The 17,782-nt window shown below is 30.7% G+C and overlaps 1 protein-coding gene across 3 annotated transcripts; it reads left to right on the plus strand.

Annotated features, from left to right (window-relative positions):
- The first annotated feature begins 7,404 nt into the window (after positions 1-7,404).
- LOC144569377 (basic helix-loop-helix (bHLH) DNA-binding superfamily protein) lies at positions 7,405-11,045 on the plus strand. Of its 3 annotated transcripts, none has more exons than XM_078319693.1 (8): positions 7,405-7,844; positions 8,022-8,189; positions 8,322-8,387; positions 9,381-9,449; positions 9,582-9,671; positions 9,862-9,996; positions 10,227-10,364; positions 10,716-11,045. In XM_078319693.1, the coding sequence occupies exons 1-7, from the start codon at positions 7,632-7,634 to the stop codon at positions 10,311-10,313; spliced, it is 828 nt and encodes a 275-aa protein (XP_078175819.1). In that variant the 5' UTR covers positions 7,405-7,631; the 3' UTR covers positions 10,314-10,364; positions 10,716-11,045. The 3 variants fall into 3 exon arrangements, with proteins under 3 accessions (XP_078175819.1, XP_078175821.1, XP_078175820.1); XM_078319694.1 differs by having other exon boundaries at positions 7,524-7,844; positions 10,858-11,045; XM_078319695.1 differs by lacking the exons at positions 8,022-8,189; positions 10,716-11,045 and having other exon boundaries at positions 7,521-7,844; positions 10,227-10,409.
- The last annotated feature ends 6,737 nt before the right edge of the window (positions 11,046-17,782 follow it).

A 17,782-nucleotide genomic window follows, 5' to 3' on the forward strand; every position in this document is an offset into this window, starting at 1 on the left:
ATTCGTAACTCGCTTGCTAACTGTTTGCTTTAACTCGCTCAATTACAACTTGAGTCAGTTCCAACTCGAGTTGGCTGACTTGTTTAATTAATAAATGAGCTATATAAGTTTGAGCATACCCCAACTCGCTCATTTATAACTTGAGTTACACAAAATTTGTCACAATAAATCCCATGCTCTTCTAAATAACTCTTAAGATGTTGTTTGGATTTTTTATTTTGTTAGTTGTCTTGTTAATTATGTTTGAATTATTTATGTTTAGAAAAATTCTTACTAAATCATTTGAATTATTTGTGTTTAGATAAACTCTTCCGATTTATTTATTTATATCCAAAAAATAAATAAAATTTTAAAAAATAACCAAATCGGTGGTGAATTTCGAGAACTACCCAAACCGGAATTTTTTTTTTCCGGAAATTCATGTCTAAAATCGGAATTTTTTTTTCCGAAATTGGAATTTCCCGTTTTTATTTTTTTTATAAACTCATTTACATATATACATATACATATATTATATACATATACATATATTATATACATATACTGTAGGGTTTTCGGATACCACTTTTGGGGTTTCGCGGTAACCAAAACCCTTTTAGGCTTAAGCTGCGGAAAGAACGTAAAACAAAAATTTTTACTTCTAACTCAAGCCGTGAATTAAAAGGGATATGCCGGAAAGACCAAAGCAGAGTTCCTTCTGAAGTCTTTCATTGCAAGGACCCTTTTAATCCTTTTTACAGATCTACTCCATGATTGATTTCTAAAACTTTAATCTACTTACAAATTAAATAGATTAATATAACATATTTATACCTTGTTTCCAAATCACAGTTGGAATGCAGACCGAGCGAGTAGAGCCTCACCAGGGAAGGAGTCGACTCGGAGTATCACACGTGTGATACCTCTATCGGTTATCCACCAGGACTAACCGGAGAGCGGTTTATTTCTTCTGCCAGAAATACCGTAAACCGCGGAATTATGCAAAAACACTATTCACGGGAATAAGACGAAAACCCGTAAACACGAATTTTCGGTTGCTCAGTTTCATCAATATGCAAAACTGACATACCGCGAAATTCGGTAAAACACTATTCATCAACCCGTAAATATTCTCCACAACAACCCGCAAGATTATACGTCAACTACGTATAACTTTCTTTTCTCAACCGAAACACTATTTGGGAGAGAAACCGAGAAAGAGAGAAAATACCGATTCGTTTCTGCACGAAAAGATACATGTGAATGTGCATATGTATATATGTGAATATATCTTTCTCTCCCTACCCCTCCACCCCTATTTATAGTGTTTAGAGTTGGTTGCAAAAGACCAAAATGTCCTCCAAGTTCGGCCTATTTACAAGATATGCCATTGACACCTCATCCTTTTATATGTGAAATGACCAAAATACCCCTTCCACACCCTTCCACATTCTTCTCCATGCTTCTACACATGCAAGGTGGCATAGGTGTGAAATGACCATTTTGCCCTTGTGGATAGGATTGATGACATGTCATCTGGATAGGATCAATGACGTGTCATGCAGATAAGGTCGAATCTGAAAAGACCCGAATGCCCTCGGCCCGAACACAAATAATATTCGTATAATTATTCTGAACAATTATATATATATTTTTCTTTCGGTTATTTGTTTCGGTATCGATGACATGTCATCTGGATAGGATCGATGACGTGTCATGCGGATAAGGTCGAAACTGAAAAGATCCAAATGCCCTCGGCTCGAACACAAATAATATTCGTATAATTATTCTGAATAATTATATATATTTTTCTTGCGGTTGTTGTTTCGATAATTTATACAATGTGTCCTGCACATTTATAAATTAACCGGTTAACTTTTATACAACGTGTCACACACGTTTATAAATTAACCAATGTTTTTGCTTGTTATTTTTACATAACATTTATAATTTAATTATAACACGTATAATTAATTATAACCATCTTATCATTGATCATAACCAATTTATAATCAATCAAAATAAGATTCTCCGATTAACTCCTATATGGTGTGACCCAATAGGATCTGTGTTATGTTGGTAAATAGAGTTAAAACCGTTTTAACTTCTATAATCATGGGTGGCGTCTGGCAACACATCATGACCATCCAATTACACAGATGATGCTGTACTGTACAATATCACGATCCAGTAAACAATTTACTTGTGTCTGTTCCTCTGTCTCATAGCTATCAGATCAGTTTCAAGGTAGATGTGTGTCATCCTTGCTAACTGAATCTTTTCTTGATCTTGAGCATATTATCAAATATGATTACTCTTGTAATCATACCGCGCGCTGATAATCTTACTCTATCAAGGGGCCCAGTGATGCTATAACTCGTATAGAGATACGAGGGACAAGTAGTATTCTTGGCAGACTATCACTTCCTCAGCTAAGCTATATATATCGAAATGCTACCGTTATGACTGCTTTTTACGGACAGTGTTAGATAACACTCACACATATATATTTCTTAGTGGGAACGATAAATACCTCATACTTTAGAACGTGACACTGAATGAAAAACATAAATGACACGAACACAATTCTATTTAATGTTTTCATTCGGGGTCTGTCAAATACCATGTTCCTAGAACATGTATCTATGTGATTAAAATGACATCTTGTGTCAAATGGTTTGTAAAACTTAACCATCTTTCAATCCACATACTAACCTTATAGTGGTAATTAGTGTTCCTGCTAATTACCTTGGTTAGTGACCTTTTAAGATTAAGAGTATATATCATCTATATTATGGAGTTTCACAATTTCAGTCATGAACTCGAAATGATCCATAAATTCAATAATACTCAAGGCAACAAAATGATATTAATCATCCAATTCATGAACAAAGCTTTATGATAAATTATCGTATTATTGACTTCTAGATTATTACAAACTAACATATACATATATTATAAACATATACATATATTATATACATATACATATATTATATATATATATATATATATATATAGAGAGAGAGAGAGAGAGAGACAGAGAGAGATGGGCTATGGTGCATTGCAATGCATGGAGGGGTTTGTGCATTGGACCATAAATCTAAAATTCAAAATCCAAATGACCGATCCAAACCGTTCATCTTGTTCTCCATATTAATATGTGCTTGGAGACCAAATTTTACATTTTTCTGAATGTTTTTACAATTTATTAATTTTGAAAAATGCTTAATAAATAGTAAACAAATTCCAAAAAATGTAAAATTTGGTCTCCAAGCACATTTCAATATGGAGATCACATCTAACAGTTCGGATCGGTCGTTTGGATTTTCAAAATAAAAATACGGCGTGGACTACAAACGCGTTTTACTACATGGAGTAGCGTAGCCCATCCCATATATATATATATATATATATATATGAGTTAGGCTGGGGTGCTATGGATATCATAGTGGCCTCTATGCTACGGCTCAATATTCGAGTTTTCAAAATCCAAACGGTCGATCCGAACCGTTCATCTTATTCTCCATATTAATATCCGCTTGGAGACCAAATTTTATAATTTTCTGAATTTTTTTACTATTTATTAAGCCACTTTGAAAATCGCTAATCCAATGGTTTTACTGTTTTGTGCAGCCACCGTTGGATCAACAATTTTGTAAAATACTTAATAAATAGTAAAAAAAATTCAGAAAAATGTAAAATTTGGTCTCCAAGCAAATATTAATATGGAGAATAAGATGAACGGTTCGGATCGACTGTTTGGATTTTGAAAACTCGAATATTGAGCCGTAGCATAGAGGCCACTATGCTATCCATAGCACCCCAGCCTAACTCTATATATATATATATATATATATATATATATATGTATGTATGTATGTATGTATATGCATATGCATATGTATATATGTAAATGAGTTTATAAAAAAAAAAACGGGAAATCCCAATTTTGGAATTTTTTTTCTGGTTTTGGGACCAAAAATCGGAAATTTGTTTTCCGGTTTTAGATAGGAATTTTCGGAAATTTTTTTTCCGATAATTGGTGCTAAAACCGGAATTTTTTTTCCGGTTTGGGTAGTTTTTGAAATTCACCACCGGTTTGGTTATTTTTTTAAATTTTATTTATTTTTTGAATATAAATAAAAAATCGGTAAAACTCTTACAAGTATATAACGGTAACTAGTACTGGTCAAAAGAGTTATAAATGAGTTGTGAGTCAACTCGAGTTGGCTTAATTTACAGCTTGTTATTGACATTCCAACTCGAATTGACTCGCTCATTTACGAAATGAGTTGAGCAAGAATTGGAGGTAACTCGCTCAAATTCGTCTCATTTATAGTTCTAGTTCTGTTGTGTTAATTACTTATATTTATTTTATAAAATAAAAAAATTGATTGATCATATATTTCGACCAAACTAAATCTTTCTCTAAAAAAAAATAGTCTAACTGAATCTAATAACAAGTAGTGAATATATTAACAAAATTGATAATTAATTGGACTTGTTAAATACACATGAAACTAGAAGGTGCATGAAGGTGAAACATGTCTCGCTTATCGGCAGCACAGGTGCGGACGAAATATCATTATGAGCACGCCAAAACTTCCCTAAAAAAAAAAAAATAGCATAACAAATGAAAAATAAATAAATTGCGGTAATTGGTGCAAACAAAATCATATACCAATGAAACTATTATCTGATCAGTATTATATTTTTGGGTTCTTTTTAAAAAGCTAAACATGTGTGGCTGCATTAGGAGTGGCAAAAAAATTTTGTAGTTTGTGATTCAATTTGAGTTTAATTTGATTTGAAATTAGTTCGTTCTGAAACAAATTAAACCTAGTTCGTTTCGAATCTTATTTAAATCAAATTCAAACTGGGTATAATTCATTCGAAATTAATTCACGAACTATTTAGGTTCGAATCTCAAATAATGCAACTAATGGATTCAACCATTAATCTTTAATAATGCAGGAACCAAACTTATATCACAGCTTAAAATTGTTAACATAATGATAACTTATAATATAAAAATGTTTCAGCAGCATAACAAATTAACAATGAAATAAGTTACATTTGACTAGGTCCATCCATGATTTTAATCAATCTAGTATCGTAATAGGTAATGAAATCTTGAACTGGCCCATAATCTATTAGTGTGAATTCGTGAAAGGTAAAAGGAAACCGTGTGAATTTTGTTTCGCAAGAAGAAAACTAATGCATAAACTACCGGTATAACTAGGGATGCCAAAAAAATTGTAGTTCGTAATTCGATTGACTTATATTCGAAAAATTTATAGTTCTCAATTAATTCGATTCGAAATTAGTTTGGTTCGAAACAAATCAAATCAATTCAATTCGAATCTTATTAATTCAAATTCAAACTCAAACTGAAATAAGTTCAATTTGGTTCAATTCGTTGCTAGCCCTAGTCTACATAAAAAGCGAGATCCACAGAAGTATAGTTCAGTACAAGACGGCCTTCTTTTTTACCTTTTTTTATTTAAGAATTTGCTGTACCATTTAAAAAAAATTTGGTTTTATGTTTGCATGTATCTCTCTAGTTATCATTTCCACTTTCTCCTGTGTATAAATTAAACTCTTTTTTGTCAATTCTAGTAGGCGAATTAAGTCTCCAGCTACTCTTAAAAAAGTAATAAAAGCGTTTTTAATTGTTTGATATATATATATTGATTCAAATCAATATATGCATGTCTAATCTAATGATAATTAAAGAACATGTCTACAATTTTAATCTTTTAATTGTTCTACATTATCAATGATACTAAAAAAATATCACAAGTACACACGTTAGAACTGCCTAAATCACAAGGCCAACAGAAAATATATATTTTCTCATCCACTAAGAAAATATTATGATTGCAAAATTTTCAAATTTTATCATTTTGCTAGTGCATATATCAACAATTAATTTAATCGAAACCCCCAGAATTACCTTGTACATTGTGTACATCCACCTCTCCAATTACCATTTATGGAGAATAGCAGCAGAACACTGCGCATCAGAACCTTATCGAAGTCGTGCACTTCAGAACTTGGAATTGTTTTAAGGCGGCAAATCAAGGTAGGTTAATATGAGGGATCCGTATCCTCTCAGGTACCTGACTTAACAAAATTGAAACAGACGGCTCAGATTTAATATCAGCCGGTGCCTGTTCAGGAATCAGGATGACAAAGGGGGCCGTATTATTTGTGCTTTGAGATTAGTGCCAAGTTAAAAATTATAATTTTGGACCGTCCAATATAACTGTACTCAGTCAGGTAACCTGAGGGGATGTGAATTCTAATAGGAGAGAGGTTATGACACTGTACATATATAGTGCATATTGATTAGTACTATGTATTAATATTCTTATTTGAAGTTTAAACAGTTGATCTGAACTGTTTAATATTTTATCAATATGAAAATGTACTTACAGCGAGAACCAGCCTTTGATTTATAGTGGCTAAGGCAATAATACTTTTCGTGTGGGAGGTCACAGGTTTGAAACTTAGATGGAGAATCATTTATGAATATTATAAACAGTTGGATGGTTTGACATCCCGCTTTACTAAAAAAAATGTACTTATAGCTAGATCAAATTATTTTGAGTTTTTATTTTTATTTTTGGATATGTAAAAAATTATTGTACCTAAAAGATTATAGAACATTCAAAAAAGTGATTATTTATCTACTTAAAAAGGTAGAAATAAAATTCTAAAAATTGTAAATTTTGAGTTTGCATATGAAGATGGTGTTGAACATTTATTATACGCTCTATACCATAATCTCATTTGGTTAATATAATATGAGGAGGGATCCACTTACACCATTTTTTAGTGACACTCAATTACACCTTACATTTTCAAAGTTTTTAAAATCCAAACAGTCGATCCAAATCATTCAACATGATGGATATATTAAAATGTACTTGCATATCAAATTTTTCATTTTTTTTGAATATTTTTACTATTTATTAAGTATTTTACAAAATCGTTGTTTTCAGACTATTGAATTTTTGTGGTCATCTTAATAAATAGTAAAAAAATTCAAAAAAAATATAAAATTTGATCTACAAGCATATTTTATATCTATCATGTTGAACGATTTGAATCGACTATTTAAATTTTAAAAATATAGAATGTAATTCAGTATCACCAAAAACAGATACAAGTGGATCTCTCTTCATATAATATATATATATATATATATATATATATATATAACGCCAAAAAGGTTAATTAATAATATGAACATATATATTTCCAATTTGCCTAGGGGCAGCTATAGCTATAGCTATACCATGTACAGTACCAGTGGAGACTCACTGCGCAGCTACCGGCGCTTTAAAAGTTTAAACTGGAGGTGATCCAAAACCAGAAATAATTTAATTGGTTGCTTAATTGATTGACTTCAGAGTTTAGTGCAATAGTAGCCATCTCTCTCCTAACAAGACACAAAAAAGGTTTGCAGGGAAAGAGAGAGATAGCGAGTAGGCTCCAACTTTATATAAACCAAAAGGTAGACAGGATTTTCCATCCCAAACCAAACCTCTAGCCTTGCCATCGTAGCTGCCTCTACAAGCCTAATCACCTCCTCTCCATACCTCTTATCTCTAGATCTCTCTCTCTCTCTCTAAAACTCATTAATGGAATCCTTCTACCAAGAGCAGAACCCATTTCTGATAGACTCTTCTTCTTCTCCCTCTAGTTACCTCTTCAAGCTGGAGGAGATGAGCAACAATGCCTCCTCTAACCTACTTAGTTGCAGCTCAGATACTCAAACTAGCAACTCTCAAGCTTCCATGGGTAGAAAGAGAAAACTGGTAGACTGTACCAGCCTAAGCTCTACTCCAACTAAGGTAAATTAAATTACTAAAAATATTATAATTCGTAAGATCTATCGATCAGCAGTATGTATAAACTATATCTGATTGATTCCTTTACACTTGATTTTTTCAACATGATATATATATATATTTACTGTGCATGCAAGTAATATATATTTTGTTAATTCGCTTTTATCATGATAATTAAAGGCGAGCAAAGGAAGCTGCAAGGGTAGAAAAGGAAGAAAACAAAATGGTAATAGCAAAGAGCAACAGATCAGTGAAACTAGCAATAAAAATGAAGAGAAAAATACAGGATATATACATGTTAGAGCAAGGAGAGGCCAAGCTACAGATAGTCACAGCCTTGCTGAAAGGGTAATTAATTAATACCAATGCTTTCTCTTCTCTTCTACTATAGTTGTATTAATTTTGTTTGTTTTTTTGCATTTGTCTTTTACTTTACAACATTTGGTTCCTACTTTAATTATTTTCTTAATATTTTTTCAGGTGAGAAGAGAGAGAATAAGTGAGAGGATGAGGATGCTTCAAGGCCTTGTCCCTGGTTGCGACAAGGTTTTGATCTATTCATCTTATTATAAATTAATTTCAATTTTCACACATTGCATTATAACTCAAATATAGACAAAATAAATGCTTGTTACACATCAGGCCTTAATGCGCATGGACCCCATATTTGGTAACGTTTGGTCGATGGATAAGAGAAAATATGAATATATATATATATATATAGGTCTGACATATTGTAAAAAAAATTATAGGATAAAATTATGATTAAATTTAAATGTAGTCTCTCTCTTTCCAGCCATGTTCACATTGTGAAGGTGTTTGATTGTTCTTCAAAGTGCTTAATTTCACCATAACATCATACAAGTGTGAAACAAAAGGTGTGGACCTGCTATATTTAGTTGAATATATATATATATATAGAGGAGGGTTCAAATGCACCCAAATTTTTGTGCACCCAAATGCACCCTATTCTTTTTCTCCATTTTCAAAGTCTAAATAGTCAATCCGAACCGTTAGATGCGATATATATATTAAGATGTGCTTGGAGACCAAATTTTACATTTTTTGGAATTTTTTTACTATTTGTTAAGCCACTTTGAAAAATCGCTGATCCAATGGTCTAGAAAATGTAAAATCAACGATTTTCAAAGTGGCTTAATAAATAGTAAAAAAATTCTAAAAAATGTAAAATTTGGTCTCCAAGCACATCTTAATATATAGATCGCATCTAACGGTTCGGATTGACTATTCAGACTTCGAAAATGGAGAAAAAGGATTTGAAAGATAGGGTGCATTTGGGTGCACAAATTTTTGGGTGCATTTGAACCCTCCTCATATATATATATATATATAGTAGTGTTTCTACAAAATTAGTGAGTGCAATACTGTTTAATATTTTTGTTTTTCATCTTGAAAACAATTTATATTTCTTTAGTAAAAAAAATATAAACTGTTTTATAGTATCTAACTTAAAAAAATTATTCATATACTGCTTGATATTAAGTTTTGTTCTTGTTTATGTGATACTCTTAATTTTAGGTGACAGGAAAGGCTTTAATTTTGGATGAGATCATCAACTATGTACAATCCTTACAAAACCAAGTTGAGGTACAAAACTTTGCTCAATCCACATGATCATCATTTGTTTTAAAATCCTCCTAGAATTATTAAGATCAATATATACAAAGAGAAGACATGGTCATTGGTTTTACTTCTTTGAATTTCTTTTGTATAATATAGTTTCTCTCGATGAGGATTGCTTCGATGAGCCCTGTATTGTATGGTTTGGGCTTAGATTCCGATTCCCTTGTCAATCATGAACACCAAGAGGTACACATTGCTACTTGAAATTGCTCAAAATTTTATTGTTTCTTCAATCCAATAATAAAATATGCTATAAGTTATACACCAAAATAATTTGTATTTTTACATATATATTAATTATCTAAGTGCCCAATGAGCAGCACAAGTTTGGCATATTTATTACATGTTTCATTAATCAAAATCTTCATACTTTCAGAAAATTATGGAAAGTTTATTCCAAGAGCAAATGCAGTTGCCTTCTCTAACACCTCAGTCTTCTCAAATCCAAAATTTGGTGGACAACAATACATGTTTTGCTCTTCAAAGCCAACAGGCTCTTTCCTTTTCTCAGGTTTATAAATTGGCTTCTTCTTTTTTGTGGAATTTAAAAACACAAGAGAAAGAAAAAAAAATATTCTCATATATAAAAGATACTGATTTATTTATATATCAACAAGAACCATATTGAGTTTATATATGTTCTTGTATGTATACAGAAGAGTCTGATAAAATTTTAGAAAAATGATATTAATATCTATAATACGGTATAACTAATTAACTATTATTTTCTTTTCTTTTCAGGAGAATGGAAATTTTGTGATCCAGCAAGAACAAAGACAGGACCTAGTCAATCAAGTGGTTTTCAATAATATGTGTTCTTTTCGCTAGAGAAAAAAAAAAAAACATGCCAGAAATGACTTACCACTAGGTTATTCGAAGGTAAAATTCTACAGATAAAATTAAATATGTGTTATTTGGTTGGTCCATATGGTAGTAGTGAAGGATCATGGCAAATTAAATAATTATTAATTCTCGTGGGTTCAACATTATATATGAATAGGTCGACTTTTATTCTTCTTTATGTATGTGTGTGTGTGTGATTAATTAAACTGATATTAAAAAATATAGCATTAAGATTAAGATATTATTTGAAAAAAGAATTATGAGATGATACTTTTATATTGTAATTTTCATGGAAAAGAGACTATATGTTATTGCTCTTAATTTTTAGTATACATCTCTCTTATCATTTCTCTTTATCTAAAATTCAATCAATCTTATTATATATAGGTATATCTCCGGAGATGAAAAGCAAGGATATATATGTCAGAAAGATATTTACTAATTTCTTGCTTGAAAATATAGGCTCAAGGATATATGCTTGACATGTTGAGATTATTTTAATTATGAATTTGCATCTCTCTCTGATTAGGCCAGAAAAGATTGTACAAAGAAATTAGAGAGTAGAGATATATACAAAATCTATGTTGCTGTTCATTTGCTTGTACAAATGGCCCCTTTGGGTCACTGTTGTTGACTCGTTGATGGTGCATGTCTTCTTTTCATGGCTACAGTTATGTGATTGATATATATGGTGCAATTACAGGAGCATCACTTATTTTGTTCCCTTCATCACTATTGTTTTTTAGGGATAATTTTTTATATACCCGTAAAGTCATCTCCAATTTCTTATTTACCCCTCAAGAGTTGCATTTATCTTTTTTACCACTTAACTCTTCCAACCATTTCTTATTTACCCACCACTTAACTAAATCAAAATGATCTCTTATTAAATTATAAAAAATCCTAATTAACCCTTGATTAAGAAAAAACCTTGTATTAACCGTTGATCAACCCTTCATTTTCATTTTACATTTACGTTGAGATCTATTGAGAGCAAAGATCCTGGTAAAACTCTTCGTCTCTTCCTGTCACCAAAGAAAAAAGAACATCAATTAATGATCAATTAATGGCCGCAACATCAATTATGAGCTTGGAGACCAAATTTTACATTTTTCTGAATTTTTTTACTATTTATTAAGTATTTTACAAAATTGTTGATCCAACGGTGGCTGCTGATTTTACTGTTTTGTTAAGCCACCGTTGGATCAACAATTTTGTAAAATACTTAATAAATAGTAAAAAAAATCAGAAAAATGTAAAATTTGGTCTCCAAGCACATATTAATATGGAGAACAAGATGAACGGTTTGGATCGATCGTTTGGACTTTAAAAATTGGAAAATGACTTGGTTGTACGAGACCTCAGAAACAATCGATTGTATATTAGCCTACCTCTATATATATATATATATATATGAACAATTTCTCAACTGTTGATTATCAATTTTGAAATGGTTTTTCTAAAAATCAACCTATATATACTTTATCAGACAGTATATATATATATATATATATGAATTGTCACCTTTATTCATTTCACACCTTAATGCTTCAGATAATATATATATATTCAATTAATGCTGTAAGTGGACTCAGACTGAGAGTTCGAATCACTATTTTTCAGAATATTATACCATTCGGGTTGTACTTTTTATATATATACAATAATATAACACTGTCCGTGAGGATAAAAAGTGACTATTTACGAGAATATACCGACATAAAGTTGTTTTTTCTATTAGCAATAGTAGTATCCGTGAGATTATACTAACCGTATTGCTCATGAAACATATCCGTTCAATTTAATCATATAATTTGATATATATAGAACATATAATATATAGAATCTTACTTTCGTAAAAGTAAAAGTTTTTTAGTCACTTAATATCCATCAAACTATTTAATATTCACGACCATCTGAGTATTGAACCTGCGATCCTTTACATGAAGAGAATTATCTTTAGTACTGGACTTAGGGCTGTAAATGAGCCGAGTTTGAGCGAGTTACCCTCAACTCGAACTCGGCTCGTTTAATAAACGAGCGAGCCAACTTGAGTTGAGATGATAATAACGAGTTGTAAAGCCAACTCGAACTCAGCTCGTTATCAACTCGAGTTGGCTCACAACTCGTTTGTAACTCGTTAACCAGTGATAGTATTACAATACAAGTTCAAACATATTTTACACGAATCTCAAAGCACAAATAACAGTCTAGAGATTTGTGTTTGATTATTTTGAAATTTATTGTGACCAATACTATGTAACTTTATGTAACTCGAGTTATAAATGAGCGAGTTGGGACCAACTCGAACTCAACTCATTTATTAAACAAGTTGGCCAACTCGAGTTGTAAATGAGCCGAGTTAAACGAGCTATAAATGAGCGAGTTACGAGTTCGAGTTTTTTTGCCTGACCCTAACTGAACTAAAGACTAATTTTAAAAATAAAAAAAAGTTTAGTGGACAAAAATTCTATAAACTGAAGACAATTACTGGTAGAACAGATGCTAGAATGGTTCACCGAGGTAGGTCCAGAGAACTTTTTTGACTCGTCGCATTTATAACCTAAGTACTATGTACCAAATATTTTAACAATATATATATGAGCAAAGAATATCTTCTAGTACCAACGTCTAAAAAGTGACCATATTTTATTGGCAACATTTTAGTACGACTCCAGTCTCCAGGCAACAAGTGTGGTGAGGCTACTGCCTACCGATGATAGGTACACAGTTGATATTTTACTACAATTAAAAAAAAGTTAATATTTTATATTATTAATCCATCTAAAAATGAAGAGATATTTTAGTTTATTGAATATAGTTTCTATAATCTATTTGTATATATTTTTGTAAGCTAGTACATTTTCATTAAAATAGGAATAGATAGAGAGATGTTCCAAAAGACTTAATATGTCCAGGAGAATCCAACAAATGAATGTACGAATTCAATGACAAGCCTAATACTTAGGCCGTATTCAGGCATGTGCGCTTGAAGGATCATTTTTTAAATTTTTAATTGACCGGCGGGTTGTTTCCAAAATATATATACATATTAAAGAAATAAAGTCAAATTTTGAACTATAGGGTTTTTTTTTTTTAAACTTTGACATAATATATATATTTTTTTTGAAACGCTACATATTTTTCTTTGCAATTTTTCTCTTCATTAACATTAAAGTGTGCTCAAATTTGTCAAGAAAAGACTTGACATTAATTACATAATGCCCCTATTGTGATTCCCAATATCAGGGTCAAAATAGGTACAATCCATATCATTCTTTAGAATTTAAAAAAAAAAATTCACAATGTAGAGAAAGAATTGATGGTAAAATTGATTTTATATAAGATGTAATCATGATGCTCATCATATCTCCAACTAATATTTTTATCTTAAGAAATATATTGTAATATTTGTTTATAATGAGAACGAACTATGTATTATTTTCTTTTTAAAAAAAAATTATGCATTATTATTTGATATCACATACATTAATTTGATTTTAGTGATTCTTTTCAGAACTTTTTTTACTTCATTTATTCTCTATGTAATTATATATTTGTAGGTATGGAGTAACATGGCAACATTTTTTCTATTAAAATAATTATTTTTCTCTTTTGCACATATTATATTACAACATTTCTCTGTAACACAAATATGTTATTCCGATTCCAACCGTTGAATGTTATTGAGATTCATGTATGAAAAACTTACTTTGTTGAGGTTTGTGAATGAAAAAGTTTGATCAATTGAGATCAGAATAACAGATTCATGTTATTTCCAAGGAATAACAAAAGATTTATTTCCGAAGATCATATGCAATAACTCAATTTTGAACATATTTTTTTAGTTACTACAGAAAGAATCCGGACCATTTGATCAACATCTGTATACAAATATAAAAAGAGGTCCCGTGAAATTTCAAGTTAGATCAAATTGGTCTGAACTCTGATCGGACGGTTCAGATTCCAAACTAGACAATTGAGGTAATGTCAAGGATATAAAATCTGTAAAAAAAAAAAAAAAAAAGAGGGACTAATCCTCCAAATCTCTTATATATAGCCTCAATCATGACACCTATCTTAAAGTGGCTCTAACGCTCGTTTCATGTTTAACCTAATCAGAGGCGGAGCTATCCTTTGAGAATGGAATCAATTGATTTCTATTTTTTTCAAAAATTTTATACTTGTACTTAATTTTCTATATAGAGTAAAATGTTACGGATACCGTAATATTGATCCTCATTTGCAGCATGAAAATTTTATATGATTGACTCTCATTTAGTTTGACCCCCCATAGCCAGAAAGTCTAGCTCCGCCTCTAAACCTAACATACTATACCGGCTAATTAGGATGTATTTGTTTTTTTCTAACCGATCATCTCCAAAATTAAACCGGTTTAGGTGTACCAACAAATTCTTCTTGATATATGTTTTTGTGCTTTCTGACCAACTGATTACATTGCTTGCTTCATGCAAACTTGTTACCTAATGTTGCTTCGAGTTCATGAGGTGTTAAAGAGTAGCTTGCAATATTTTTTTATAGTTTTAATGATCTATTATTATTTTATATATGATATAATTTTGGGTTTGGTAACTTTTTTATGGATATATATCTAGAGAGAGAGAAGGGGATCCATTTACATCCTTTTTGGTGACATCGAATTACACACTACATTTTTAAAGTTTTCAAAGTCCAAACAGTTGATCCAAACCGTTCAACAGGATGAAAATATTAAAATGTGCTTGTAGATCAAAGTTTACATTTTTTTTGAACTTTTTTACTATATATTAAGTATTTTACAAAATCGTTGTTTTCAGATCATTGAATTTTGTACCCATTTTGAACATCAAATACTAAAATATTACCCCGGTAGCAATTTAGCCATACTCTCTCTCTCTCTCTCTCTCTCTCTCTCTCTATATATATATATATATATATATATATATATATATATATATATAGTAAGGCTACGCTACTTCACGAATTAAACGGGATGTTTTAATTCGAAGTCCAAATAGCCGATCCAAACCGTTAGATGTTTAATCATATTAAAATGTGTTTGGAGACCAAATTTTACATTTTTTTGAAATATTTTTACTATTTATTAAGATGGTTTGAAAATCGCTGTTTTTATTAAAATTATGCACCATTAAAAAACAACGATTTTCAAACCATCTTAATAAATAGTAAAAAAATTCTAAAAAATGTAAAATTTAGTCTCCAAGTACATTTTAATATAGATTAAACATCTAACCGTTTGAATCGGCTATTTGGACTTCGAAACTAGAGATATGAGCGCAAATTAAAACATCTCGTTTAATTGCTACTGGTAGCACTTCGACCTAAGTGCTTACAGGGTCATATCTTCATATTTGATGTTCAAACAACAAATCCAAACCGTTAGATGTTCAATCTATATTAAAATGTGCTTGGAGACCAAATTTTGCATCTTTTGGAATTTTTTTACTATTTATTAAGATGGTTTGAAAATTGTTGTTTTTATTAAAATTCTGCATTATTAAAAAACAGCGATTTCAAACCATCTTAATAAATAGTAAAAAAATTCCAAAAAATGTAAAATTTGGTCTCCAAGCACATTTTAATATAGATTGAATATCTAACTGTTTAGATTTGTTGTTTGAACATCAAATACTAAGATATGACTCCGTAAGCACTTAGATCAAAGTGCTACCGGTAGCAATTTAGCCATACTTATAATATATATATAAGGTTTATTTTTGTTCTCTCTCTTATATATAAATTTGTAGGCATTACCAGATATATATTACAATACAATTTATTTATAAAATCGTTTAATTATGTTAGTTTTTACATTTTTTTTTTTTGCAATTTCCATTCTCTTATAACTATTATTTCGTTACATAAACTGATTTGATAAATAATATTAATCTAATCAAAGTGCAAATATATGTAATATAATCTCATTAAGCCAGGTAAAAAACACTTCTTACAGTGGTTGATAGGATTCTGAAGATAATCCAAAAACTGATTAAAGAATTAAAAAAAAATATGATAAATTAATTGATGATAATAAAAAAAATTTCATTTATCTGGCAGGGTACCATACTGTCATGTGTCTCTGTGACCCCAAATGGTTTGTGACAGTTCCATGCTATAGACAGGAAATCAAACCAATACATTTTATTGGCCACCACCACCTGATAAAAAAAGAAGAAGATTAATTAAAGAGAATTTAAAGGAAAGAAAATTCAATTTTCCAAGCAAAGTGTAACCAATAACCACCACCAAAAAGTTTCATAGTAGACAATAAATAAATAAAATCATGACAAAAGGGACAAATAATACAACTTAAAAAAGATATATCCTTACAAAGAAAAACCATTTATATATATTAATGAAACTTGGAAACACATCCCTACTTTTGACGACAATAGTGAAAGCATGAGCAAGAGCCCCACAAAATTTGAATTTTCTGGATTTATGTTTTGTTATGGATAATGATCTTTGATTTGCAACTCAGCAAAACCTAATTAGGTTCAGCCGACATGAGCAAGGATACAGGTGGGTCATGTCTGATTTGGGTCGGGTCGGGTCCGGTCACAGCAATCAATCTTTTTTCTAACAACATTACAATAAATAAAGACAGAAACAATGTAATAATGGCAATTAATGATCTTTGTTTAACTTGTATTTTTGTCTTAATTGGGTATTAATTATGTTTCATTTGATTAAATTGGGCATAGAATTAAAATTTTTTTTACTGTTTTGTATTACATATAACTCCTGGTAAAAGTACAATGATCCTAGCTTCTTAGCTACCCTTAAAACTGGAAAGATACTGGCAAAAAATTTCAGTGTGTATTTTTATGTGTAAGTGTAATTAATGACAAATTTTACCAATATTTAGATATCACAAATCTCAAATCTCACAGACTACACCGTTGTGTTGTTGTCATAAGTTATAACTGGTAAGGATTATTATTTTTTAAATAGAATCAATTTTAATTATTTTAATAAAATAAGCACCATTGAGTTGATTTTTATAAAAAACAGCTCCACCATAAAATTTAAATTCTCCCACCACCGATCCCTAGCTTTTTATAAAAACCAAATCAATGATTCTTGTTTTTATTAAAATTATTAGAATTCATTCTATTTAAAAAAAAAAAACAAAAATCACTGGTAAGCATCACTTGTTAGTTACTAGTTGTCAATTGTAAAATACAAATGTAGGCTGAGAGGACAAGTGTGGGGCCGGGCCGGTCAGGGCCGAAAAGGGCCCAGATTTGGAGGCAAGGATGTATGGGGCAAAGTGTGTGGCTGTCTTCAGAGAAGGTTGTGTGTGGTCTGTTGACTGTTGGTTGGTCAGTGACTCAGTGTTTAATTGCTTCAGTCTCTGTTATGAAAATATGTTTCTCTCTCTGTCTTTCTCTCTCAAAAGAAAATAAATAAATAGACTGGGGTACAAACAT

This window comes from Carex rostrata, chromosome 18 (genome assembly GCF_964058835.1).
Source record: "Carex rostrata chromosome 18, lpCarRost1.2, whole genome shotgun sequence".
Classification (NCBI taxonomy): domain Eukaryota; kingdom Viridiplantae; phylum Streptophyta; class Magnoliopsida; order Poales; family Cyperaceae; genus Carex; species Carex rostrata.